Source organism: Sorex fumeus, unplaced genomic scaffold (genome assembly GCF_029834395.1).
Source record: "Sorex fumeus unplaced genomic scaffold, SorFum_2.1 ptg000007l, whole genome shotgun sequence".
Lineage (NCBI taxonomy): Eukaryota > Metazoa > Chordata > Mammalia > Eulipotyphla > Soricidae > Sorex > Sorex fumeus.
Window position 1 is genome coordinate 50,581,346 of NW_026606064.1, and position 26,373 is coordinate 50,607,718.

General features: G+C 45.2%; 1 protein-coding gene across 1 annotated transcript; it reads left to right on the forward strand.

Moving 5' to 3' along the window:
• Positions 1-1,705: 1,705 nt before the first annotated feature.
• On the forward strand, positions 1,706-26,354 carry LOC130016357 (basic proline-rich protein-like). Its single transcript, XM_056107036.1, has 4 exons — positions 1,706-1,727; positions 4,010-4,113; positions 25,219-25,581; positions 25,686-26,354. The coding sequence occupies exons 1-4, from the start codon at positions 1,706-1,708 to the stop codon at positions 26,352-26,354; spliced, it is 1,158 nt and encodes a 385-aa protein (XP_055963011.1).
• Positions 26,355-26,373: the final 19 nt, after the last annotated feature.

The window sequence follows — 26,373 nt, forward strand, 5'->3', positions numbered from 1 at the left end:
TATTTGTTCACCCATTGATTAAGCTGAATGAATTGGGCATGAACTCCACATTAGTTTTTTATTTTATTGTATCACCGTGAGATAGAGCCACAAAGCTTTCATGTTTGAGATTCATCCGTACAATGATGGAACACCCATCCCTCCATCAGTGCACACTGTCCACCACCGATGTTCCTAGTTACTGTCCCCCCACCTTGGGTATCGTGGTTTGCAATACTGACACTGAAAAATTATCAAGAATATCCCTTAGGTATAGTCGAAGTGACATCTGCAATTGTTTGTTCATTGCAGCACTCTTTACAATAGCCAGAATCTGAAAAAAACCTGAGTGCCCAAGAACAGATGACTGGTTAAAGAAACTTTGGTACATTTACACAATGGAGTACTATATAGCTGTTAGAAAAGATGAAGTCATGAAATTTACATACAAGTGGTACTACATGGAAAGTATCATGTTAAGCGAAATGAGTCAGAAAGAGCGGGATAGACACAGAAAGACTGCATTCATCTGGGGAACATAAAGCAACAAAAAGGGAGACTAACACCCAGGAATGGCTGAGATTAGTACCAGGAATTTTGCTCCATGAATGGAAGGCCAGCCACACGTTCTAGGTGAAAAGGAAGCTCAGATAGAGAAGAAAGCACAAAATGAAGGGTGTTGTGAGGACCCTCCCAGGGTGGGAGAAGCATGCTAAAAGTAGTCTATAGACCAAACATGATTGCCACTCAAAGCCTCTCTTGCAAAACACAGTACCCAAAAGAAGAGAGAGAGAACAAGGGGGAATACCCTGCCACAGAGGCAGGTTGGGACCGGGGGGGTTGGGGGGGGGGATGCTGGGACCCGTGGTGATGGATGACAGGCACTGGTGGAGGGATGGGCACTTGATCATTGTATAACTGAAACCCAAGCACAAAATTTGTAAGCCTATAACTGTACCTCATGGTGTTTTACTAATAAAAAAAGAAAAAAAATTTTTAAAAAAAGAATATCCCTTTACCTACTTTTTTTTTACCTACTTTTAACCCTCAGATCTTGCTCGGCGTGATCATTCCCTGCTATTATTGTCACACTGGCCTCTTCTCTATCTTACCTACCCTCAGCCCCACACACACTGTGGCTAGTTCCAGTCACTGACTCACTGACCAGTCCTCCTCGCTCAAGGAGGAGCTCCCCGGCTGCTCCGGCCTCTGGAGAAGCAACTACTGGAGCTCCAGGGATAGGAGGGGGGAGGATGCAGGCCCCCACCACCCTCTGTCAAATACCTGCTCGCCACTGCCCTGTCCAGGTCATCACACTTTGGAGGTGAGTCAGAGCGAAGGTGGGCGGCTATGTTTGGGTTTGCCGTGTGTCCAACAAACCTCAGGAGCAAGGCTCCTCCCTCTGCTCAGGCCTCCTGCCACAGAAACGCCACCTCTGAGCCATGCAGAATCCTTTCCACCAGGGCTCAAGGCTGTTCCCTGTTATAAAGCGAGCAAGGAAATCGTTAATGAGAACACATATAAAAATAGGGTGCCTGAATCAGACATGAGTTGGGGCGTCCTAGTCAGGCCAAGTTAAAAGCTCTGAGGCCAGTGACCATAATTATCCCTCCCAACAGGGGAGCCTTCCTCACCTGTAGCCAAGCAGCTTCTGAGGCAGTGACGAATCGCTGCGCCTGTCGAAACTCCACAGGAAACATTCCTCTCAGGCCGAGCTTCAGTGACGATGACGAACCGGCACCGGCAAAGTAAACAGACTAAGTCCAGAGAAACAAGAGAGAACTGGTTCTCCTGCTCTCTAGGTGCTTCGTGACATTTCAATGACGTTCGACATAATGTGGCTGAATTTCTTTTCAATCTTTGGGGAACCTCCCAGTTTCACAAAGGAAATGCTCATGGGCAACGTTTTACGAAGATGGCATGGAAAGCCAAGAAGAAAGACCCTGCCCCTCCCCATCAGATGCTTTGAAGGCCAGGAACGCACTGCTGAAAGGCGTCCCTGGCAACACGTACACACCACAAGACACACACACACCACCACCACCACCATCACCACCACACACACACACACATATACCACACACACATACACGCACACACACATCCACCTCTTCCTTACCCACCTCCTGTCGTCCCAAGGCACTGTGGTTCTGAGGAGATCCCAGAGACCCTCGAAACAGACCCGCTTAACCACTCTGCCATCAAGTTCCCCTGCCCGCAAGGTGGGTTTGAGAAGACAGGGACACTCTTGTGTTCACTGTGGACATCTGGGCCGACAAGCACCAGATCAAACAGGCTGTGAAGCAGCTCGATGGGTGCCCCTGATGTGGCCAAGGTCAGCAGGGAGCTCAGACCTGGTGAGGAGAAAGCTTCACATGCTCAGGGAGCTTCCATACTGGGCCCAGTGGACCCATTCTCAGAATGAATGCTCTGACCAATCAGAGAAAACGGAAATCAAGGAGTTGAGGATGTAGCTCAGTGGTAGACTTCATGCTTCAAAGAGATGAGGGTTAGGCCTCTGGAACCCCCCTTCCCCCACCTCTGCTCGACGCAGAGAAAGAAAATAAGTCATGTAAGAATGAGCCTGTCCAGGGCAAACTGTTCACAACACTGTTCACAACAGCACCTTTGACTCGGGGACCCAGGAGCAGAGGGCATTTGGGGTGTTGTTTATTGGCAACTTATTTCTCAGAATGCTAAGGTGATCTTCCATTAAGCAATTTCACTGCTATTTCGGCAAGTTGCAGCAGAACCCTCAGTTCTGACTTCCTCAGTAGCTCTGCAGCCACGACTACCAGATCACAGTAGAACAGTTTAGGGTGATCCTACTGGAAGGCAACACAAAGGGTCTTAGTGTTAACTTGAGGGTCAAGTTGTCCTCCAGGACAACTTGAGTCAGGGTCTGGGGATTTTTTTTTTTTTAGTTTGCTTTTTGGTCACACCCAGCAATGCTCATGAATTACTCCTGGAGGTGCTCAGGAGACCATATGGGATGCCAGGGATCGAATCCAGGTTGACTACATTCAAGGCAAACTCCCCACCTGCTGCTCCAGCACCGAGTCAGGTTCTGAACAAACTGACCTCACCCTTTAGAGCTCTGCCAGGGTGCAAGGGGCCAGACAAGCCCACTTCCTACATGCGCTCCACTTCCTTTCCCCAGTCTTTGCTATGAAAACCTCCATTCAAAATTGTCAAAAGTAGACCCAACTTCACTGTTATAACAGATGCATCCCCAGGTTCTTCGAGTACGGCATTAGTGCATAGCCACAAGAATCACAACTTCCAGTGCCTTGAAGGTGCCAAGCAGCTTTGTTTCATCTTGCGTCATGTTTATCTTGAACTTATGACTCTGAAAATAGTCTCCTTTTTTTTATTATTTGTTTTTATTTGGGGGCCCCACCCAGTGGTTCTCAGGGATTACTCCTGGCTCTGCACTCAGGGATCGTTCCTACTAGTGCTGGGAGACCCTATGGGATGCTAGGGACCAAATCCAGGTCAGCCACCTGCAAGGCAAACACTCAAGCCACTGTACTACCTTTCTGGCCCTATTTTGTATTTTAAAGATATCTATTCTCTTGAGCTTGTTTGGAGGTTCTAGCAGGGGAGCGCAGCTACTCGTATACCCTTGACCGAAGACCGGTCCGTCTCTATCGGGAAGGCCGTCCTCTTCGACCGAGCGCGCAGCTTCGGGAGGGACGCACATGGAGCGGTGAGGGAGGAAGGGGACACCCGCCTAGCCAGCCAGATCAGCCGAATCAACCCTGGCGATCAATGGGGTGACAGATGTCGCAGCCAGATCGCCGATAGCACAGCGGGTAGGGCGTTCGCCTTACAAGCGGCCAACATGGCCGACCCGAGTTCGATTCCTCCGCCCCTCTCGGAGAGCCCGGCAAGCTACCGAGAGTATTCGATATGCCAGACACAGTAACAACAAAGTCTCCAATGGAGACGTTACTGGGCCCGCTCGAGCAAATCGACGATCAACGGGAGGGCCTTTACCTTTACCTTTACCTATTCTCTTGAAATACAGCTCTTTTTACTAGAAATGAGAGTACAAGAAAAAACTTCTTTGACCTTGATTCTACTCTCAGGGAAAACAAGTATCATAGACTTGACCATGAATGGCAGCTGGCAGTCAGTCTCAATGTTAGGAGGGGTAACAGGGTTTGGGGGAGACTGGTGGGTGAACTAGCAGGCACACTGCCAGAAGTTGAGCCCCCAACTGGCCCACTGCTAATCTCACACAGGTGAGAGCTTCAACAAAATCAGGGCCAGAGAGATAGTATAGAGGATAGGGTGCTTGCCTTGCACATGACCGACCCAGGTTCAATTCCCGACATCCAATATGGACCCCTGAGCACCACCAGAAGTGATTTCTGAGTACAGAGCCAGAAATAACCCCTGAGCATCACTGGATGTGGTCTCAAAACCAAATAAATAAATAAATGAACACAAAATCAGTCACCACTGACCTACCCCTTGAGACAATGTGAGTCTAAAAGAACGAGAAGTCAGGTCCCAAGACGAAAATTCCAGCTCCATCATGAGCCCACCCTCTGTCCCCACACAAGACCCCCTAACCAGCCAGGTTCTTGGTACCATGTCTGAAAAGTAAAGAGGTCCAAGATTCCTTTCAACCCTAATTACTGTACTGAATAGTTCTACAAGTTTCAGAACCAGAGAGATAAAACAATAGGTAAGGTATTTGCCTCACATGCAATCAACCTGCGTTCAATCCCAGCACTGCATATGATCCCCAGACCAATGCCAGGAGTGATCCCTGAATACAGAGCCAGGAATAATAACTGAGCACTGCTGGGTGGGGACCAATAAACAAAAACAAAATCATGAAAGTAAACAAGTTTCTACATGACTAATTCCTACAAGAATACCTAGTAACATGATCACTTGGGGGCAGGAAGTGTTCCCCCAAAATAGGTCATTGTGCTATAGCCAATTCTGCTATAACACACTGTCTAGATAGAGATGGCTTTGGTATAACCAAGCCATTTGATTAATAAAAATCACAGGAATGTGAACACTTTAATGGGCCAGAACCCTGATAGCCTCTGACCCATAGAGAAGAAGAAAAACTGCCTGTCTCCAACATAGCATAGCTATGGCAGGAAACGCCTTTGAAAGGGAATCAAATTCTCTTGAGTTTTTTTCAACCCCAACCCAGGGTTTCAGGGAAAACACTGCAAGTCCCCAAACAAAGCTGACCAACAGGCTGTGTGCCCTGAGCCACAGCTCTTGCTTTTCAGGTTCACGCTCGGTGTACCTGCTCTGTGATTTGCAGTTACCACATCATGGCCTCCTGCAGGAGCCAACTGTACCGGGAGCAGCTCCAGTTACATAACTCTCGGCTGTGGCCCATATGGACACCAGCACTCGGCTCGCCTTGCACAAAAGCATCCAGGATTGCAGAGATGGGAACGAGGTATATTTTCTCCCTTTTCTTCAAGGAATTGAGCCGGGCAAATAATGAGGGACGGGTCAATTAAAGGCATTTTCCCATTGTAAAGATTAAAAATAGGCATTATTTCCGAGCAAATAAAAAAGTGTTCACATTCTTGTGGTTATATAAACTGTGTGACTTGGGCAAACTGAAGGCCCAAAGAAGAGAAGGCCACGTGACTTGGAACTGGGCAGCTTTGCACATGGCCATCCAGACACGGAGAGCTTGGCTCCAAGGGAAGTGGGGAGGAGGCACTCAGCACATACATTCCTCAGTGCTTTGGCTCATCCTTCATGAACAACAAGGCCTTTTATTTTGTTATTAGCAGCTGCCAAGACATATCTAGCTATGTTTGAAAGAACGAATTACCTTTGGCTCCAAAAACCAGCGTGATCTTTCTCTTCAATTCTGTCTCTCAGATGCATTTTTCCTCACTCTGTCTTGTTGCTACCTTAACTCTGGCAACCATTGTTTATTCTAAGCTGGTTCATTCTTACCCTAAGGCCTTTGTATTATCTCTTCCCTCTGCCCACAACGCTCTTTACCCTGATCATCATAAGTGCTGTAGTTAATTCATTCCAATCTCAGCCTTCAGCAACCTTGCAGAGAGGCCCTCTCTGATGAGCCAATCTAAAAACTCTACCTGTGGTGGCAAAGGAGATCGTCCAGTGGCTGGAGAACATGCATTGCAGGCAGGAGGCCTGGGTCCGATTCCTGGCACCACATGGTCTGCCAGCTTCACCAGGAGCAACCCCTAAGCACCAAGCAAGGAGTAGTCCCTGCTCACCACTGGGTGTGCCTCCCCCCACATAAAAATAAATAACTACATTTAAAATAAATTAATAATCCAGAGTGATAGCATACTGAGTAGGGTGCTTGCCTTGTATCAGCTAAACTGGATCTGATCCCTGGCATCCCATATGGTCCCCTAAGCACAGCCAGGAGTAATTCCGGAGTACAGAGCCAGGAGTAACCCATGTGTATCACCAGGTGTGACCCCAAACACAAGATAATAACAACAATAATAAATGAATAGTACAATCTCTACCTGTGCATTCTGTCACATGATCCTACTTTGCTTAGCACTTGACATTACCGTAACATAGTTCCTGTCTCTTTATTCTCTGTCTTCGTGAAAAGGAATGGGGTTGGTCTCTTTGTATTTCTAGCACCTGGAACTATACTGTGTGGGTAGAACAGGTGGTTGGTTGGGTAAACAGGAGAACCCATCGAGAAATACCTATGGGTGTCTATGGTGCCCAGGGACTACAAAGAGGAATAAGAGACCACCACCTCTCCAGGGTCTGAGGAGATGATGCAGAGAACTGGAAAGCATGCTCTCCATCAGAAAATCCAGGCTCAATTCCCGGAACCATGTGGTTTCCCAAGCACTGAAGGAATAACCCAAGCACTGCAGTTGGGAGTAGACCCAATTACAAGAGTGTGGGACTCCCCACCCCGCCCCCACATTCCCCCAATGCCCCCAACCAAAAAAAAAGCAAATGAATAACAATTAGGGGAAAAAAACTCCCTCAGGAACGTAATGGTCTATCAGAAAAGAAAAACTTTTCCAAGAGGGAACAGGTGAGGGAAGGACTTACAAAAGTGTTACCAAGCTTCTACCAAGGACCAGAGGAGAGCAATCTCTAGGGTGAAAGTAACATTTGGCCAAAGAGGGAGTCAGGGAAGGCACCCTGCTCAGAAATGCCACAACAAAGGTTTCGGGTCTGAAAACAGACAGGGCTCCCTGGGCCCGCTGCAGGTAGTGTAGCTGTTGCCACGGGTGAAGTGCAATGGAATCTCCTAGATCAATCTTTGGCTGTGGGTTGCAAGCCACTAAGTGGCAGAAGCCACTGAGTTATTTTTAAGTAGGGAATTTACATGATGCTTTGTAATGAAATTTTATGGCCGTGAAGGCAGCTAATTAGAAAAAAGTACAAAGCATTCAGGAGGCTGTGGTCTAATCCAGGTGGGAACAATTGTAAAGGTGGGTATAGAAAGAGCTCAAAGGACTGAAGCACAAGCCTCGAAGGCCAGAGCCCGGGTTGAGATTCCCCTGGTACCACATGGTCCCCTGAGCACCAACACCACCAGGAGATAACCGTGAGCACTGAACCAGGAGCATCTCCTGAGCACTGCCAGGTGTGACCCTCGCCTCTCATCAAAAATAAGTAAAATGTAAAAGGGAGATAGCTCAAAGGCAAGGGTTTATGCCTGACATAAACAAGGTAAACATAAACTCAGGTTCAATCTCCAACACCCACAGTTTCTCGAGGACCCCTGATATAGCCCTGGTGGCCTCAGCCCAGCAGCAGAAGGAAATTAAAAAGAAAAAAACAAAAAGAAAAAAACAAATATATATTTGTACATTTAATATACATATTTGTGCATATATGTACATTTTTGTGTATAAATATTCATATATACATACATATACACACATATATACACATACATATATATATACATGCATTTGTGTGTGTATACAGATATACTGTTCATATGTGCTATTTGGGGCCAGTGATGTAGCTCAGCAGTAGAGCATCTGCTTTGCATGTGGGACATCCTCAGTTCCATACCTAGCACCTCACAACAAACAAAGGAACAAATCACCATGGAAACTGGTTATCTTCAAAAATAGAAATGAGGAACTGGTGAGAAAGCTGGAAAGGTTGAGTACAAGCTTCGCATGCCAAAGGCCCGGGTTCAATTCCTGGCACCACATGGTTCCCTGAGCGCTTCCAGATGTGATGTGGCCCAAACCCACACCCCTGTCCCACCAAAAGGAAAAAAAAATTCAAAAATGTAGTGGAGAGAGGGAGATAGTTCAAAGGGCTGGAGCACACATTCTGCATGTTGAATACCAGGTCTGATTTGATCTCGGGTACTGCTGGGAGTAATCCCTGGGCACCCAAGTCAGGAGTGATCCTGAGCACTGACTTGTGTGACACCCCCCAAACAATAAAACAACAAAAAGGAAAAAATGTATACAACTATTAGTGTTAATGAAGAGAGAAAAGACAGATTTTTTATTATTATTTATTTATTATTTATTTGCTTTTGGGGTCCCACCTGGTGATGCTCAGGGGTTACTTCTGGCTTTGCCCTTCGGAATTACTCCTGGAAGTGCTGAGGAGGCCATAAGGGATGCCAGGGATTGAACCTGGGTCAGTCACCTGCAAGATAAACGCCCTACCCATTGTACTATCACTCTGACCCCAGAAAAGACAGATCTAAATGCTATATATATATTTTTTAAGTTAGCATCAGTAAAGCTTAGTGACACATGATCTGTGGGAAATGAGTAGAAAGCACAGGGTTAAAAAAGAATCCCAGCTCCAGGGCTGTGTCATCAAAATTAATGGCTCTCATGTGTTGGGTCTGTGAAGTCCTAAATCCTTTCTGTTCGTGATGTGACTTGAGTCGGAATCCGCTTGCTTACATGAGCTTATGGACACTTGCCTAAGTCGCTCTCTATGGTTCCAGGACAAATATGAACTTATCTGCTTAAGTAATTCAATTTGTATCAAAGCTCCTCTGCTGTGTGGGCATCAAATCTACAATGCTGATGTTTTATCTCTTCATAAAGATACATGTTATTATTTCAATGCACGACCATTTTTAGAGGCACACTCTGATCCATCTGCACAGAAGCATGACTATTGGTCTAAATATAGTTGTGCCTGTCACCTCAGAGAAAGCACAGACCAGAAGTCACAATCCCACTTACTCCAAGGAAATTTTAAGGTGAGACATTGAAAATACAAAGCAATGTAATGTTCCTGAGTCTGCAAATGTGATCTGTAAATCTGACCTGGAGATCTAATTATGATTACCTCCCACATGTTTCACTTATCTTCATCTTTAACTGCTAATGAGCATGAGCCCACACATCCCCCACCCCCACCCCCCTGAAAAGCTAAAACCACCCCAAGACATTTCTCATAGTCCTCAAGGAATATCTCCCAGATCCCGCCTATCTGGCCAGACACTCTGGGGGGATCCCCAGTTTATTCTTTTTCTCCTGCACTCGCCCCATCTGCTGTTGCCACCTGTGAAGCTACATAATATTAGGAGCATGTGCTGTGGGATCTTCCAGTTTGGGAGTTCTGGCTTTGCAACACAGAAGCTGCTGTGACCTTGGGAAGGTCGTTCAGCCTCTCTGTGTCTCAGTTTACACCCTGGGAAGTAAGAATATTATCTAACCTACCTCATGGGGTAGTTGTGATGATTAAATAAGTTCGTATGATAAAGTACTTACAATAGAGCCTAGCACCTGGCAAGCCCTGAATAAATGCAAGTGATTACTCCTCCGCTGGGGAAGCCTCTGGTAGCTGTAAAGTGCCAGAGCTCCAGGAGTCGTGTTATAAGGGACAATGCCCTCCTCTTGCAATGTGATCTCAAATGAGTCACACGGCAGTCAGCGTATGCTCAGTGTTATCTGAAATTACTGCTAAGGGGGCTCACTTTGTCCTCTTTTTCTGTTTTAGTTTCCTGGGGGCCACACTTGCAGGTGCTCAGGGCTTATTTCTGCCTCTGAATTCAGGGTTCACTCCTGATAGTGTTCAGGGGACTATATGGGGTACTGAGGCCAGTAAGTGCTTACCTGCTATACTATTGCTCTGAGCCCACTATGGGGCTCTTAATGTTTCTGCCTATGGCCCTCACTTCTCATGCCTCCCAAGCACTGAGTCATGAGTTTGTGGCACTCAGACTACAAGACAAATGAGTGACAGACACCACACGGCTCCCTAGTTTAGGGTGGGGCTTGGTTGCAGGGTCAAGTGGGTGCAACCTGGCTCGCTCCCTTAGAATGATTTCTTCCTGGAGAATCCTTCATGCTTCACCAAAAGAGGCTTCTGGAATCAACCTCTTGACATGTCTTCCAAAGAGAGAGCTTAAATCTGGGTCTTTTAAAACAACAAAAGACCAGCTGTACTGCTGAATAATTCACAATTAGAAAGCTAGTATAAACTATTTTTTAAAAACATGTTAAATGAAAGACTAAAGAATTATTCTTGCACAGACTTTTAATTTATCTTTGATGATGAAGCACCTATCAGCAGTCTTAACAGCAGGACAGGGAGAGACAAATGAAATTTTAAACATGGTACCATCTACATTAGCATCAAAAATCATTCAATATTTAGGGATGAATCAAGATAAAACAATGAACCATTACTAAGAAAAATTACATACCTACATAAGTGGAGAGACAATGCTATCGGCCCAGACACAAAGATTCATTATTAGAAAGACATTTGTTCCCCCCAAATTGATCTAGAGAATTTTTTCAATTCCAGACAAAATCTCAGCAACATTTTTTGAAAATTGACAATATGGTTCTATATTTTATATGAAATCCAAAGGGCTAAGAATAGCCCATCTTAAAGGAGAAAAACAAAGTTGAAAGATTTATACTACCAGATGGCAAAACTTACTGTAATATTACAGCAATTAAGTCAGAATGGCACTAGCACAAAGTTTTGCCAATTAAAGCATAAAATTACACAAATAGACTGATGAAACAAAGACAGTTTAGAAATGGACCCACACTAGTACAATTCTCAAGTTTATGATTATGATACCACTTTCATACAGGATAACAGAATACTGTGGTCTTTTCAAAATGGTGTAGAGGCAGGAGAGATAGTACAGTGGATAAAAGGCACTTGTTTTGCACACAGCTGGCATTGCATATGGTTTAATTCCCCACCCCACCCTCAGCACTGCCAGGAGAGATCCCTGGGTATAGAGCCAGGAATAAGCTCTGAGCAGAGCCAGATATGGCCCCCCCAAAATAAACCAAACAACCAACAAACAAAAAAGTAAAAGAAAAATGGTGCAGAGTCATATGGACATCCACATGGGAAAACAAGTTAGCCTTGACTACTATCTCACATCACTAAGCTAAAGTCTAGAAAGACTGTAGACATGAACTGAAAAGGCAAAACATTGAAACTGCCAGGGGATAACTTAGGAGAATATCTTCATGCCCTTGAGGACAGAGAATGACTTCCAAAGTAGGACACTAAAGCACAAACCATAAAGGGAACGATTGATGAATTGAACTTCATTACCAGCTTCTGCTCAATAAGACACCAGGAGAGAGCGAAAGCAAACCACAGAGTGGGAGAAGAAATTTGCAGTGTACATATTCAAGGACTAGGATCCAGAATATACAAATAATTCCACAAATCAATAAAGATAAGAGAATTTTTAAAGAGGAGAGAGGCAAAACATCTGAAAAGACACTTCTTAAAAGAGAATTTCCAAATAACCAAGGGGAAGGGTGTGAAAATTAAGAGCTGAGACCAGCCTTGTTTCAGAGACTCAAATAAATCTCAAAAGACATCAGCTTGCCACAGAAGTTTCTCAGACACCTGTTCCTTGCTGGGACCGCAGGGGAGCTCTCAGAGGTGGGCAGGCTAGTTCCTGCCCAAATAAAGCCCCAGTAGCCACTCCTATACCCCAAAGCCACCACCATGCCTCCAATGGTGCCCCATCACCTCAGGACTGAGCCTCACGGAAAAATTCACGGGTCCTTATGGCTGAAAACTCCAGGCTTTCTCCGAGTTAAAAATTTACTATGCCGGACTAACCAGTTAAGAATTCTGGATTTTCTGAAGAGTACAGTCTCATTCATGGTTGCTCAATATGTCCAATATCTATAACACTGACATCCAATAGCAGATAGAGGGCACATAATACAGAAACCAACCAATCTCAGCTAACAAAAACATTAACACAGGTTAACTTATAACAACAGCTTAGTAAACCCTCAGAAAAGGACTCAATGTGACCGTGGTGAGATATAACAACTTTCACAAATTTTCTTCCATGGAAACATTTTTTGATCATCCTCTAGCCACCTAGGAGTAATAAGCAATATAAAATAAATTATTATGGCCTGCTCCAAGGGCATGCTTGAGGGGTGGTTGGGAAAGTGGAGATAATGGTGGAGGGAAGGTGACAGTGGTGGTGGGATTGCTATTGGAATAGAGAATGCCTGTAACAAATCATCATGAACAACTTTGTAAACCACAGTACTTAAATTAAATTGGGGGGGATAATTAAATAAATATAGGAATAAATGGTGAGGGCTGGGGTTGTAGCTTAGGAGCAAAGCCTGGCACATGTGAAGCCCAGGGTCAGATCCACAGCACAGCAATCAATAAGTAGTAAAAAGGCCTACTTTTATAAGTGATAAGGAAATACAAATGAAAAGTACAAGATACTATTAGGATCCTGGTAATGTTCTCATTCATGAACCAGGTGGCAGTTTTCACAGGGGAAAAAAAAGTCACTGCATTGTGTGCTTAAAAATTTATATACATAGCTTGTGGACAGCAGGTTTGAGCCGGGGGCGGGGGGCAGCAAAAAAAAAAATTTATATACATAGAGATAAGGCATTTGCCTTGCACTCATCAACCCAGGTTCAATTCCCAGCACCACCAGGAACAATCCCTGAATGCAGAACCAGGAGTAAGCCACAATCATCTGTTCCATCCTCCCTCCCCCCCCAAAAAAAAACCCAAAAAGGAATTTGTGTTAAAAAAAATACATATATATATACACATATGTGATTTAATTAAAATGTTTACTGAAGAAGAGAAATTTAGAAATGGACAAGGGGTTGGCAAGATGGCTCAAACAGCTAGAACACATGCTTTGACTGTGGGAACCTCTGGTTCAATCCCTGACACCACATGGTCCTCTGAGCACTACCCACCCAGGTGCCTCCATGCCCCTTAAAAAAGCTGAAATAGATCAAACAGGGGGTCTGAAAAATAGTTCAAAGGGATAGTGCACATATCTTGCATGTTCAAGGCTGGGTTCAATCCCTGGCAGCATCACCTGGTCCCCACCCAGACATTGCCAGTGAGTCTCTGGTGCCCTCCCCACCCCCATCCCTGAAGTCCGAATGGCCCCAGGTCCCAGATGCACCACTAGGGCAGTACCAGTCTTTTTTTTTTTAAGGAGACAAAGAAATAATACTTCAGGTATGGCGCTTGACTGTACGTGGCTAATAATTCAATCCCTGGCATCCTGTATGTTCCGTGGAGCAGCACCAATAGTGATCCCTATGCTCAGAGCCAAAGCACAGCTAGACCTGGCCAAAAAACATTTTTTTTAATTTGGGGGAAAAAAGAAGAAAAAGTAACAGATCAGAAGAATGTAAGATGTGGACCTTGTTTGGATCTTACCGCACTAACTCACCTGGGTGTGATGCAGCATTAGAGCATATGCCTTGCATGTGTAAATCCTGGGATTTGCTCTAGGCATTGCAAAAGAAAAAGACAAATTATGAGACAATTGGGGAAATTTGAAAGCTGCACAACTGATGACAATTTGAGGGGTTTCTGTTTGTCTTTTGGGGGAGTTCACACCCAGCATTGCTGAAAGAGGAGCTACTCCAGGTACTGTGCTCAGGGATCCTCCTCTGAGGTCCTGGAGAATCAGGCAGTGTCAGGGATTGATCCAGGGGCTCATTCATGCAATGCCTGCATGCTAACCCTCTGAGTGATCTCCCTCGCCCCAGTTTCCCCTATCTTAGGAGTTTCGGCATATTCTGTATGCATTCCAATTGGTTATCAGGAAGCACATACACTTCTGAAGTGAAGCGAAGTAAGTGGATTCAGTTCTATAACATTTCCATTTTTGCTTTTTTTACATTTTTAACACTTTTTTTCACCTTTTCTGCTTTATTTTACATTTTTGATTTTGGAGTCACACCTAGGAGTGCTTTGGGATTTATTCCTGGTCAGTGCTTGGAATTACTCTGATTGTGTCTGAGGGATAATGCAGTACTGGGGACTTCCCCGCATGCGAAGCTCCTCTGAACTCTAGGTTATTCATTTTTCAGTTTTATAATATTTTGACAGTATTTACGTCCTTGTTTTGCTTTAGGGTTTACACCAGATAGTTCTCAGGGGTTATACCCAATTCTGTGCCTGGGGGTTACTCCTTACATTGTTAAGGGGAGCAGGCAGTGACAGGGATTGAACCCAGGTCTCTTGCATGCAAAGCATGTGCTCAGTCCATTGAGCAATCTCTCTTGGCTCTAAACGGAAGGTTTGTTTTGTTCTGTTTTTTCAGGCCACACCCTGCAGTGCTAGGGGCCATCAAAAAGTTCTTATCTTTTACAGCTACATACTGAAGTACAAACGCAGATATTTTAAGTACATTAGTACCTAGGATTTACTTCAGAATAAGCGGAAGAGGAATATGAATTAAATAAAATAAATGAGTCAGTGGTGATTAGAGCTGGATGGTGGGATGTTGGAATCAGGCTATTCTCCCGACCTTGGGGTATGCTGAAAATTTTGTAAAATTTAAAAAAAAAATAGGTGATAGCAAATTCAAGGCTTTAGGCTTTTTCACCATTTATGACTCTTTCTACCTCCCCAATCTAATCAAGTAATATTGTGAAGTGATGATGAAAACCTTAGACATTGAACCCTTAGGCTACAGAGACCTCAGAAGTCATCTCAGCTTTTCTTCCTTTATCGGAAACAGAAGACCTTACATTGCATCTGCACAGCGAGACCGGCACAGATGAGTATGAATACTCTCGAAAAAGCAGGCAAAAGATAAAAAAGAAACACTACTGGGGAGCTGGCTAAGGCAGAGCAACTGTTTACCATATTCTATAAGATAGATGCCGATGTAATGTCCCTAAGCAGCATGGCTGCTCTCTCTAAGACACAATACTCTTTTGTTCTGTTTTGCTTCTGGGTCACAGCTGGTGGTGCTGAGAGTTGACTCCTGGCTCCCTGCTCAAGGATCATTCCCAGCGGGACTTAAAACACCATATGTGCTGCTGGGCATCGGACCAGGACCAGCTATCTGCAAGGCATGCACCTTAACCCCCTGTACTATCTCGCCAGCCTGAATCTGTTAACAGAAGCTCCAAGTTGGCCTTTCCTGTCTTGCTCCCATATTTTACACCTAGGTTATCTAGCCTCATCTCGGCTGGATATTGATGGCTTCCTCTGTCTTCTGTCAGAGAAATAGGCTGGAGCAGCTAATTGAGTAAAAGAATTTATTTTAATTTTTCATTTAACATTGTGGGTAGTTTTCTGGAAACTTCTACTCCAAGCAAAACAATGCATAACAAAAGCAGGTCTTCAAATGATGTCGTTTCTTTGAACCACGTGGAGTGGTATTGTTTCTTTCAACAGTATGATAATAAAACAGTATTAAAGGTTACATACTTATTAGAGGATATACTGCAATCAAGTCTGAATTCCTGCATAAAACAAGGCCAGGATCCTAGACCAGTATAGGCCTACACAATTTAGAAACCCTCATCAACTAGATACAAGTAGTTATAAAAATAATCAGACTAGGGTCTCCGAATATAATCTTATTCCCAGGAAAACTTCCTGGTTAGTTCACAAGGAAAAGAAAATTCTTCCCTTTGTTCTGGCTCAAAATCATAGACTCACAGTGAGGTACTCTAAAATGATCAACAAATCAAGGTGAAGTCTCTTAAAATAATCAACAAGTCCCCTAACAACTATCAACACAACTGGACTGAGCACTGAACCACCATTCTATTACTTTAGACAAAATGCTACATTTCTTTATTTTTAATTTTTTATTAGTGAATCACCGTGGGGTACAGTTACAGACTTACAAACTTTCGTGCTTGCGTTTCAGTCATACAGTGATCAAGTACCCATCCCTCTACCAGTGCCCATTCTCCACCACCAATGATCCCAGTATCCCTCCCACCACCCCCATCCCATCCCCCCCACCCCACCCCACCTCTGAGGCAGGGTATTTCCTTTTGTTCTCTCTTTCCTTTTCAGTGTTGTAGTTTGCACTAGAGGTATTGAGTGGCTATTGTGTCCAATCTATAGTTTAATTCGGCTCACATCTCCCAACCTAAGCTGGTCCTTCAAATACCCTTCACTTGGTATTCCCTTCACTATCTGATCTACCTTTTTACCCCAAAACTCTACATTTCAGTAAGGACTGTAGCACATAGCACTGTCCTCCTGTTGTTCATCAATTTGCTCGAGCGGGCACCAGTAACGTCTCCATTGTGAGACTTGTTGTTACTGTTTTTGGCATATCAAATACGCCACAGGGAGCTTGCCAGGCTCTGCTGTGCAGGCGGGATACTCTCGGTAGCTTGGCAAGCTCTCCAAGAGAGACGAAGGAATCGAACCTAGGTAGGTTATGTGCAAGGCAAACGCCCTACCCGCTGTGCTACTGCTCCTATCTGCTGTCAGTAAGGACATCCTGGAAAAAATAGACTGAATCCTGAACAAGAAACTTCCAAGTATTCCTGGTGGCAGCTTCTGCCAGAAAAAAAAAACGTTTTAGTGTCCTTCCAAAATTCACTTATCTGCTCACTAATTAGGATGAATGATGAGGGTAACAAAGGTGAGAGACCAAGATTTCATGTACACAAAAAGGATAACATTCAAAATAAATTTTAGGGCCAGGAACATAGCTTGGGAGTCAAGGGTGCATGTTTTGCTTGGGAAAGATCCATGTTTAACCTCCAGCACCTCATGACCCCCACCCCAATACTGCTGGATATAGCCCAGAGGCCCCTGAGCACTGCTGGGGGTGACCCTGATGATCTTCAACACTGCTGGGCCCAATAAGCCACATCACTGGGCTGATCATTGAGCCACCTCTCCTGACCAGATGAGTAATACCAGAAGAAGCACGTAGGTCTTCTGACCACTGCTGGGAGGTCACCCCCCAATAAATATAATAATTTACAGGACTAGGTACATTTCTTTTTTAAAAAAATTTTTATTAGTGAAACACCATGAGGTACAGTTGTAGACTTACAAATTGTTGTGCTTGGGTTTCAATTATACAATGATCAAGTATCCATCCCTCCACCAGTGCCCATTTTCCACCACCACGGATCCCAGTATCCCTCCCACCTTCCATCCCCCCATCCCATCCTGCCTCTGTGGCAGGGCATTCCCTTTTGTTCTCTCTCTCCTTTTGAGTGCTGTGGTTTGCAAAAGAGACATTGAGTTGCAATCATGTTCGGTCTATAGTCTACTTTCAGCCTGCTTCTCCCATCCTGGGAGGATCCTCCCAGCACCCTTTATTTGGTGCTCCCTTCTCTATCTGAGCTGCCTTTTCCCCTAGCATGTGTGGCTGGCCTCCAAGCCATGGAGTAAATCTTCTGGTACTTATCTCGGCTATTGTTGGGTGTTAGTCTCCTATTTTGTTACTTTATGTTCCCCAGATGAATGCAATCTTTCAATGTCTATCCCTCTCTTTCTGACTCATTTCGCTTAGCATGATACTTTCTATGTAGTACCACTTGTATGTAAATTTCATGACTTCATCTTTTCTAACAGCTACATAGTACTCCATTGTGTAGATGTAGGACTATGTACATTTCTAATGCCCTTCAGAAATTTAAAAAATGCTATCTTTCAGACTAAAGCCAGCCACACCGAAGAAGGAATGCTATGTAGGGATTTAGAAACTGAGCACACAGCTCTCAAAACTGTACACACACAAGCTCGTGCCCATCTACCAGCTCTGCGACCTCAGGTCTTCTGTGTTTCCATTTATCACACGTGAAAGGGGAGTAAAGCTAGTACAATACCATAAAGCTGATGAGCAAGTTCAAGTAGCACAATATATGCAAAGCACTTAGAACAATGCCAGATAAGCGCCAACTCTTGGTTATGCTATAACTACAGAGGTCTTACTGTGGACACGTGCCACAACAAGGATAAAAGAGAAAAGACCAAGGGCTGGGAATGTGACTCTGTGGGAATGCCCTCCTGGAAAATGTAAGGCCTGAATTCAATACCCAGTACCACCAAAAAAGACAACAAAGTAAAATGCAAAGAGTGGGTACTAGCAGACAAAGTGCAAAGAACAGTACTACTGAAGCTCTCGAGCTAAACCTCCTGAACACAAGTATCTGATCCATTTACATATTTGCCAGAAATTTGGGGGAATGCAAAGATATTCTGAGATAGGGGGTCATAGATATAACAGGAAAGTGGACATCCATACAAAGATTACCCCCTGACATGAATATAGAAATCTATGTAGAACTTTAAAGGCATGAACCTCATTTAAAAGAGTATTAAAAAAAAAAGCACAGAGTAGGCACTGGTGGAGGGATGGGTAAATGATCATTGGATGACTGTAATGCAAACACAGAAGTTCGTAAGTTTGTAACTGTACTCCATGTGATTCACTAATTAAAAAATAAAAAGAAAAAAAAACAAGCATGTCTCTAAAACTGTCAGAACTAATTCCATCAAACTAAACTTCACACACTACCCAAAGTATTTCAAAGCAACTGTGTTCTTTTGCTATTAAAGACAGGTATCCCTCAGTGAACTTTTTTTAAGCTATAAGAAGGTTTCACATTTGCCTATACATTCAGTATTGTTTAGTAAAAAGCACGCCTTTAAAACAAAAAATAACTGAAGGTCCAGAGATCCTTTCAACAATTTTTCAAATGACATAAAAATTATCTACTTCAGACTTTATAATCAAGTTTTAAACAGTCCAGTCGGGCACTAGAGAGATACTACAGTGGGCACTTGCCTTGCATGCAGCCAACCTGGATTCGATTCCCAGTCCCACATATGGTGCACCGAGCCCCCCCACCAGGAATGATCCCTGATCTTAGAGCCAGGAGTAAGCCCTGAGCCATCCAGGTGTGAACCATAATTAAAAAATAATAATGATGAAGTCCAGTCAGTAGGGGAGGGATAAAAAGAATCTATGAGACTACCATTCCTATATGAACTGCATTCACATATTCAGAAAATGTATTTTCTCATAACAATTAAAATCTGGTTGTTAATCACCAAAGTTGTGCTTTATCATTGATTATTACTTATAATTATCATAATGCCAGAGGGATAGAAGCATATATGAAACTGAGAAAAAGGAAGACTGCCCAAAGGACTTGTACTTACCATGCTGTGACTCTAGGGGCTATTAATTATTTATCTACTTTACAAAGTTAATAAATAGGAATGCCTTTTGCCCTTTATTCCTCAGATGAACTTAACCAAGTGAGAAATGGAGAAATACCTACAGCGTTATAAGTCTGAGAATACGGAAGGCACAGGTAATGGAAAGTAAGAGGTTCTAAAAATATATTCAAATTATTTACTAATTTATTAAATATATATTTAATGTGCTAAGTGAATATGCACAACATTTTTATCTGACATGCTTTTATGATTAAGTGCTTGTGAGAATTTTTATGGCTTTGGATATAATTTTAAACATTAGCTCACTAAAAACATAACTTTAGGGGTCAAGGAGACAGTACAGTGGGTAGGGCACTGACCTAGATGCAGCTGACCCAGGTTTTATCCCTGGCATATATGATTCCCCAAGCCCCACCAAATTTGATCTCTGAGTACAGAGTCAGGAGTAAGCACTGAATACTGCCAGGTGAGCTGCCAAAAAAACAAAACAAAAATTAAAACATAACACTAATTAATATAAGAAAAAGTAATATTCAAGTTAAGGTCTGTTCACACATTAAAATACTCTCTAAATATATAAATGCATATATTTAGAAAATGCAAACAGTGAGGGAAAGTATAAAATGAACAAAATAAGATCCTCCCTCCTTGCTACACCATCCTTTAACCCAAACTGTTTGTTTTCTATCCCACAAAAAAAATAATACATACATGCTTATTTACTAAAATGACTGACATTATCCATACTGTTTTGCTGGATGCATTTTTTAAACTTATTTTTTATCAACTGAGGTTCTATAATTTACAATATTGTTAGCGATGGTTTACCACATACATAATTTCAACACCATGAATGTATTTATTTATTTATTTATATTTGTGGAAACACTTGGCTGTGCTCAGGACTCACTCTGGGCTCAGCTCAGAAATCACTCCTGGCTGGGCTGGTGGGGAGGGGGGGTCATATGGGATACCAAGTATCAAACTCAAGTTAACCATGTGCAAGGCAAGTGCCTAATTCCCTGTACTATCTCTCTGGCTGCGGATATATTTTTAAAAGGGGACTCCTTAGCAGTGCTCAGGACCCCTGGAGTCACTCTTGGTGATACTCGGCCTCATGGCACAAGCGTAACTATTGGGTTCTAAGGCCAAACCATGCTGTGCCACTCAAGCCAGCAGTGCGGGTCTAGGAAGGGGCAAGTGGTACCAGGAATGAATCCCTGGGCCTGTGTGCAAGGCATGTACTCTACCCCTAGAAGCCATCTTTCCAACCCCAATGAATACATTGTTCTATTATTATTCTGACTTTGACTATCCAGTGGTGCTCAAGAATGACTACCTGCTCTGTGCTCAGGGGTAACTCTTGGTGCTGCTTGGGGGTCATTTTGTTCCGGGAATTGAACCCAGGGACCCTGCATGCAAAGCCTGTGCTCAGTAGGTTGAACTGTTTCCCCAGTCCCCCACTGAATGCATTTTTTAACAGAATAATAAATCTTTGTATTTTCTATCAGAGCACATTAATGACATTTGTTCTGCTTTCACAAGTTTGCATGAATAATCTCGTACACAGAGCTTGGTTATTATGTGCTGCTCTGGTGACTATATGTGGGGCCAGGGATCAAACCTGGCTTGGCCACATGCAAGGCAAGTGTCTTAATTCCCGTACCATCTCTCTGGTCCAGTTATGCTTTTTGGGGGGGGTGACACCTGGCAATGCTCAGGGGTAACTACTAGCTCTGTACTCAGGAATTACTCCCGGTATTGCTCAGGAGACCCAAATGGGATGCCGGGCTCAAACCTTGGTGGGCCACGTACAAGGCAAACACCCTACCACTGTGCTATTGCTCCGGCCCCTCCAGTTGTGCTTTTTAAAGGTGACCTGCCAATGCCAATGGAGCAAGTTCAAGACATTCTGTGCAGACTATCTCAATTGGTTGGTGTGCAATGCAGGTTATATCAGTTTCTTCAGAAAACTTCCTAAGAAATTGTTCTTTATGCCAAGTGCATCTCAGGAAGAGCTTGAGAGGGCTGCTGAGCAAAGGGCAGTTTTACTGCCCTGGAAAGGTGAATACTTCCACCTGTTTGCTTTCAAGTGTAAAGGATCCCTTGGCAATGCAAGAAGGAGGCCTGTCCTAGCACTTAGATCTACCTGGTGTGCTGGCCCTATCCACTTAAAGGAGTGTACTGAATGCTCACGGCATGAGCGGAATGTTTGTGCGAGAGGGAAGTAAGCAAGTGCAGGGAACTGCAGGAAAACTCCCAGCTTAGGTAGTCTTTAGTTTATTGCACAGGTGCTGGAAACACCCAATCCCTAAAGACCAATAAAAAGCATGGTATTCAGAGGTGTCCACCAATAGATACACAGGAGCACACCAGTGGCAGGGCTGGGGTAAAAAAAATGTGACCTCAGAGTCCACAGCTCAAAAATTCCAATAATAATAAAATTACATACTTGCACTCAATTGCTTCAAGTACTTTTTGAGAAGATGATTTAATTATACTTTGGGACCTTTCAGTAAAGTATTTTTCTAACTATATGTTATATTTGTTATCTCACTTGACTCATGCATCAACTCTACAAGGCTAGTCGGCTGATGTCATTCTCTTCTCTCTTAAGAGATGAAATGATTGCAGGGCAATGAAGTCAAATGACTGGCCCGAAGTCCGCCAGTTAACGAAGAGTTCTGACTACCAGACTGTGCTCTCTCCTGATTTCTCTCAAGCTCATACAGGTCCACCAACTCCATTTTGCCAAATGTAGAATGACAAAAAAGTTAGGAATGAAGCTAGTGATAGAAATACAACCCTCCCAAAAGATATTGGAGACCCTGAAAGGTAGATCCTACCTTTTCCTAACAGAAATGTAAAAAATGGAACAATATTGATATTGGCAAATGCTAGGTTGAGACACGAAAGTAAACAGTGACAGAATTTTAACAAACTCACCAAGTGGGTTTTTGGGTTTTTTTTTTTTTTGGGGGGGGGAGGGAGGGAGTGTAGCCTAGTGATTCCCAGTGATGCTCAAGAGTTACTCCTGGCTCTATATCCAGGAATTATTCTTAGCGGCAATCAGTGGACCACATGGGGTGTTGGAGATAAAACCTAGGTAGACTGCATGCAAGGCAGTACTCTACCCACTGTAACAGCACTCTAGCCCTAAAGATTTTTTGCTTGTTGTTGTTTGGAGTTCTGGGTTTTGGAGTTTGTTTTTTTTTTTTTTTTTTGGCTTTTGGCCACACCCAGCAATGCTCAGGGGTTACACCCGCCTTTGCGCTCAGGAATCACTCCTAGTGGTGCTCAGGAGACCATATGGAATGCCAGATGCAAGGAATCAAACCTGGGTTGGCTGGGTGAAAGGCAAATGCCCTACCAGCTGCAGTATGTCTATGGCCCAAACTCTACAAGTTTTAAGAAAACTAGTTGCTGGGATGGGTAGGAGCAGGGTGTGGTGTTTGAACATGGCATGCATGAAACACCATCATTAACTGAACTGCAAATCACAGTGCCTAATTTTTATTTTAAATCATTGTGAAATCCTATTATTTTAGAAGGGTGGAGTCTCCAAGCAGTGCTCGGGGACTATGGGGGCCACACCTGGCAGTGCTCAAAGGACCACGTGGTGTCACAGATTGAACTTGGGACCTCTGCAAGCAAAGCATGTGCTCTGGACCTCTGAACTATCTCCCAGGCCATTGTGAAAATTTGGTGTAGGTTTGTGTTTAAAATCCCCACACAATCTTGGCATTTTAAAATCTTGAAGCTCTTAATTTTTACAGTTGACACTTGGACAATGACTTGTCACTTTAACATTCAGGGTTTCTTCTTTTTTTGAGGTGATAATTCATTTATATCATTGTATGTTGCAGGGGTATTTTATCATACTTCCTCAGAAGTGAATTGTCATACTTTTTCTGCCACCATGGTACCCCCACTACTGTGGTCTATCAAAATTCCCCCCTCTTTGGCTCTGAGCTTGTTTTTTTTTTTTCAATTTCTGGACTCACCTGGCAGGCTCAAGGGACCATATGGGATACCGGGGATCAAACATTGGTTGGCCCCATACAAGGTAAGCATGTACTATCACTTCGGGCCTGTGAACAAGGTCTATGGTTGGTTCTACAAATCCCAGGGTTAGATGTGGATTGGTTTTGTCTGTTCCCTTGCTTTGTTTCCTCATATGCTGCATATGAGAGGCATAATGCAGCATTTATCTTTTTCTTTCTGACTTATTTTACTGAGTATATTTTCCTCTGTCAGGACCAGCTGAGTGATTTTCAAACTTGGAGAAAAACCAGCAGAAGAAACTTATCTCTCTAAAGCAGATTCATTATGTCATTGCAAAAAAACAGTTCACAAAATAATCACCCTCCTTTCAGAAATTTATTTGGATACCATTATGCTCTTTAACCTTTCCATTTATTTTTTAAAAACTGTATTTAAGAATCAGTACTTTAATTTTATGACTTACAAAAGGAACGTAACCCACTGCTAACTTTGAGAGACAATACACAGATCACACTATAAAGAATTTATTACATTAGTTTAGAGAAAAAGTGTGTGTCCACATGGACTTTATACATTCAGAACTTCACAAAGAGCAGTCTAGGTCACATAAAAAATTTAAGAGCTGAGGGAACCAGAGAGATAGAGCAGCGTATAGGGTGCTTGCCTCGCACCAGACCCTGGAGTAAGCCCTGAACACTGCTGGGTGTGACTCAAACACCAAAAATAAAATTAAATTAAAAACTGGGATATCCATATAGCGTTCAGAGAGCAGATGAGTCCGGTTTCTTTTTCCTTTCATCCTTTGACTTTCGTTAATGAAGTTCCAGCCTTATCTCAAGCCCCCACTAAATGGTCCCTTTCCAAATGCTCTAAGTCTTTAACTCAGAAACTTTGCCTCCATTCTCCATAGGCCCAATAAACTCTAAGGTACTATTTTGCGAAAACTGAAGTTTGTATAAGCCACACTTTTAATAATAAGGCGGTCTAAAGCTAATATGCAAACAGGGCTCACTGAAGGTGTTAACCATCTAGTAATTCAGGCTCACCTGGATGCAGGGACAGTGCCCTGTAAACCCCAAGCTAGAATTCGGTCTGTCCCGGGTGAACAAAAACGCTGAACATGAGTCACCTTGCAGTAATTACACTGCCACCTGGAAGCAGAGATGCGAGGTGGTGAATATGACAAAGTTAATCTATGAGATTCTGCATTGGTCTTCCTCTCCCCCCTTCCAGTCTGCGGAGCAAGGGAGCTCAGCCTTCTTGACTAATTTCTCATCAGCATCCTTTTATTATAGTCTAAATGTAAACAGGCCAGTCTCCAAAGGCCTCTAAGTTACTAATATTAATAATTGGTCATGATAAAAATTACTGATACGTCCCCGAGCTAGAGGAAACGTTTTTGGTGCATGTTATGTGTTTTTCCCTGGGCGAACTTAGGTGAAATAATTTTCTCACTACTAAGGAAATTGGCAGCACCTTGCCGTCAAGCACATCCAACCCAATAAACTGCTGTTTGGGGTCAGGTGGGCTGTTTCCCAGCGATGAAGAAGCAGCCCAAGTTCCTCGTTGGTACTTTTCGCTCAGCCCAGAAGCACAGGGGCAAGACGCAACGGGCAGAGCTTCACGCTGCACCCTAAAAACGTCCTGCCTGGCTCCGTGGGGGCCGCCTGAAGCCTCCTCGCGGTGCGTGTTTTGCAGGCCACGGCTGGGTGGATGTGGCTGCAGCCTAATCGGGCCAGTGACTCAAGAGGCAGCTGGAAGGGCGAAGGAGGTGCCGGGCAAGGGCTGAAAAAGCGGGTGCCCCCCCTCCCTCTTTAGGAAAGTCCCTCCCCTCCTCTCCACACCCATGGCCTTTGGGTGACTTCTCGTCCCCATCACACCGCGTTCTGCTGGCCAACTTCCTGGCCCCGACCTCCGGCGACGCCCCCGCGCCGCCCCGTACCCCGAGGGGAGCCCCCGGCGCTGGGAATCCTCGCGCCGACCCCGCCGCCCGGCCCACTCGGAGCCCGGAGACCCCGGCGGGAGCGCGCGGCCCGGGCCTACCGCAGCCGGCGCCCCGGCAGCGGCCCGGCCCGGCCTCCCCCGTCCGGCTGGGCCCGGAGCCCACACGCCGCCGCCGCCGCGGCGCTCCGGGGTCGGGTCGGGGCGGCCCGCGACGGGCCGGGCCGGCCCCCCGCGCACGTGCCGGGTGACAGGCCCCTTATAGGTTCCATACCTGCCACCGGAAGTGAGTGAGGAGGGCAGTATAGGCATTTCCTGTGACGCGGGCGCCTGGACTCCATTAGGCAGCAGCTGGGGGAAGAATCAACACACCAGGGAGCGGAGCGGAGCCGAGCCGAGGACAGAGGCGGCAGCTGCCTCCGCTGCCGCCCGCCGCCGCCGCCGCCGCCGCCCCGCGGCGCAGCCCCGCGCCCCTCGGTCGCCCCGCGGCGACCCCCCCCCCGGCGCGACCCCCCGGGCCGCGCACCCCGAGCTGCCTCCGGGAGGGGGGGGGGGGAAAGGGCCCGGATCCTCCTTCTCCCCCTCCTCCTCCTCCTCCTCCTCCTCCTCCTCCTCCTCGCCCTCCTCCCCGCCGCTCGCCCCTTCCCCTGACCCCTCCCCGCCGCCCCGGCCCCTCGCCCCGACCCTCTCCCCGGCCCCCGCCTCCCCTCCCCCGCCTCGCCCCACCGGCTTCCCACCACGGCCTCTCTCGGCGAGGAAACTCTGGCCTCCGCTTCCTCCTCCTCCGACTCGGACACCGGCGGAGCCTCCCCGCCCCCGCGGAAGAAACCCCGAGCCTCGGCGGCGGAGGGAGCAGGAGAGCCCGGGGCTTCGGCAGGCAGAGCAGGCCTCTCCCCTCCGACCTCGGCGTCCTCGTCCTCGGCGTCGGCGTCGGCGTCCTCCTCCTCCTCCGTGGTGGTAGTGGTGGGACTCCCCCCGGCTGCTGCCCCCGCCGCCGCCCCCCACCGAAGTAGCGGCCCCAGCCTGGTCAGC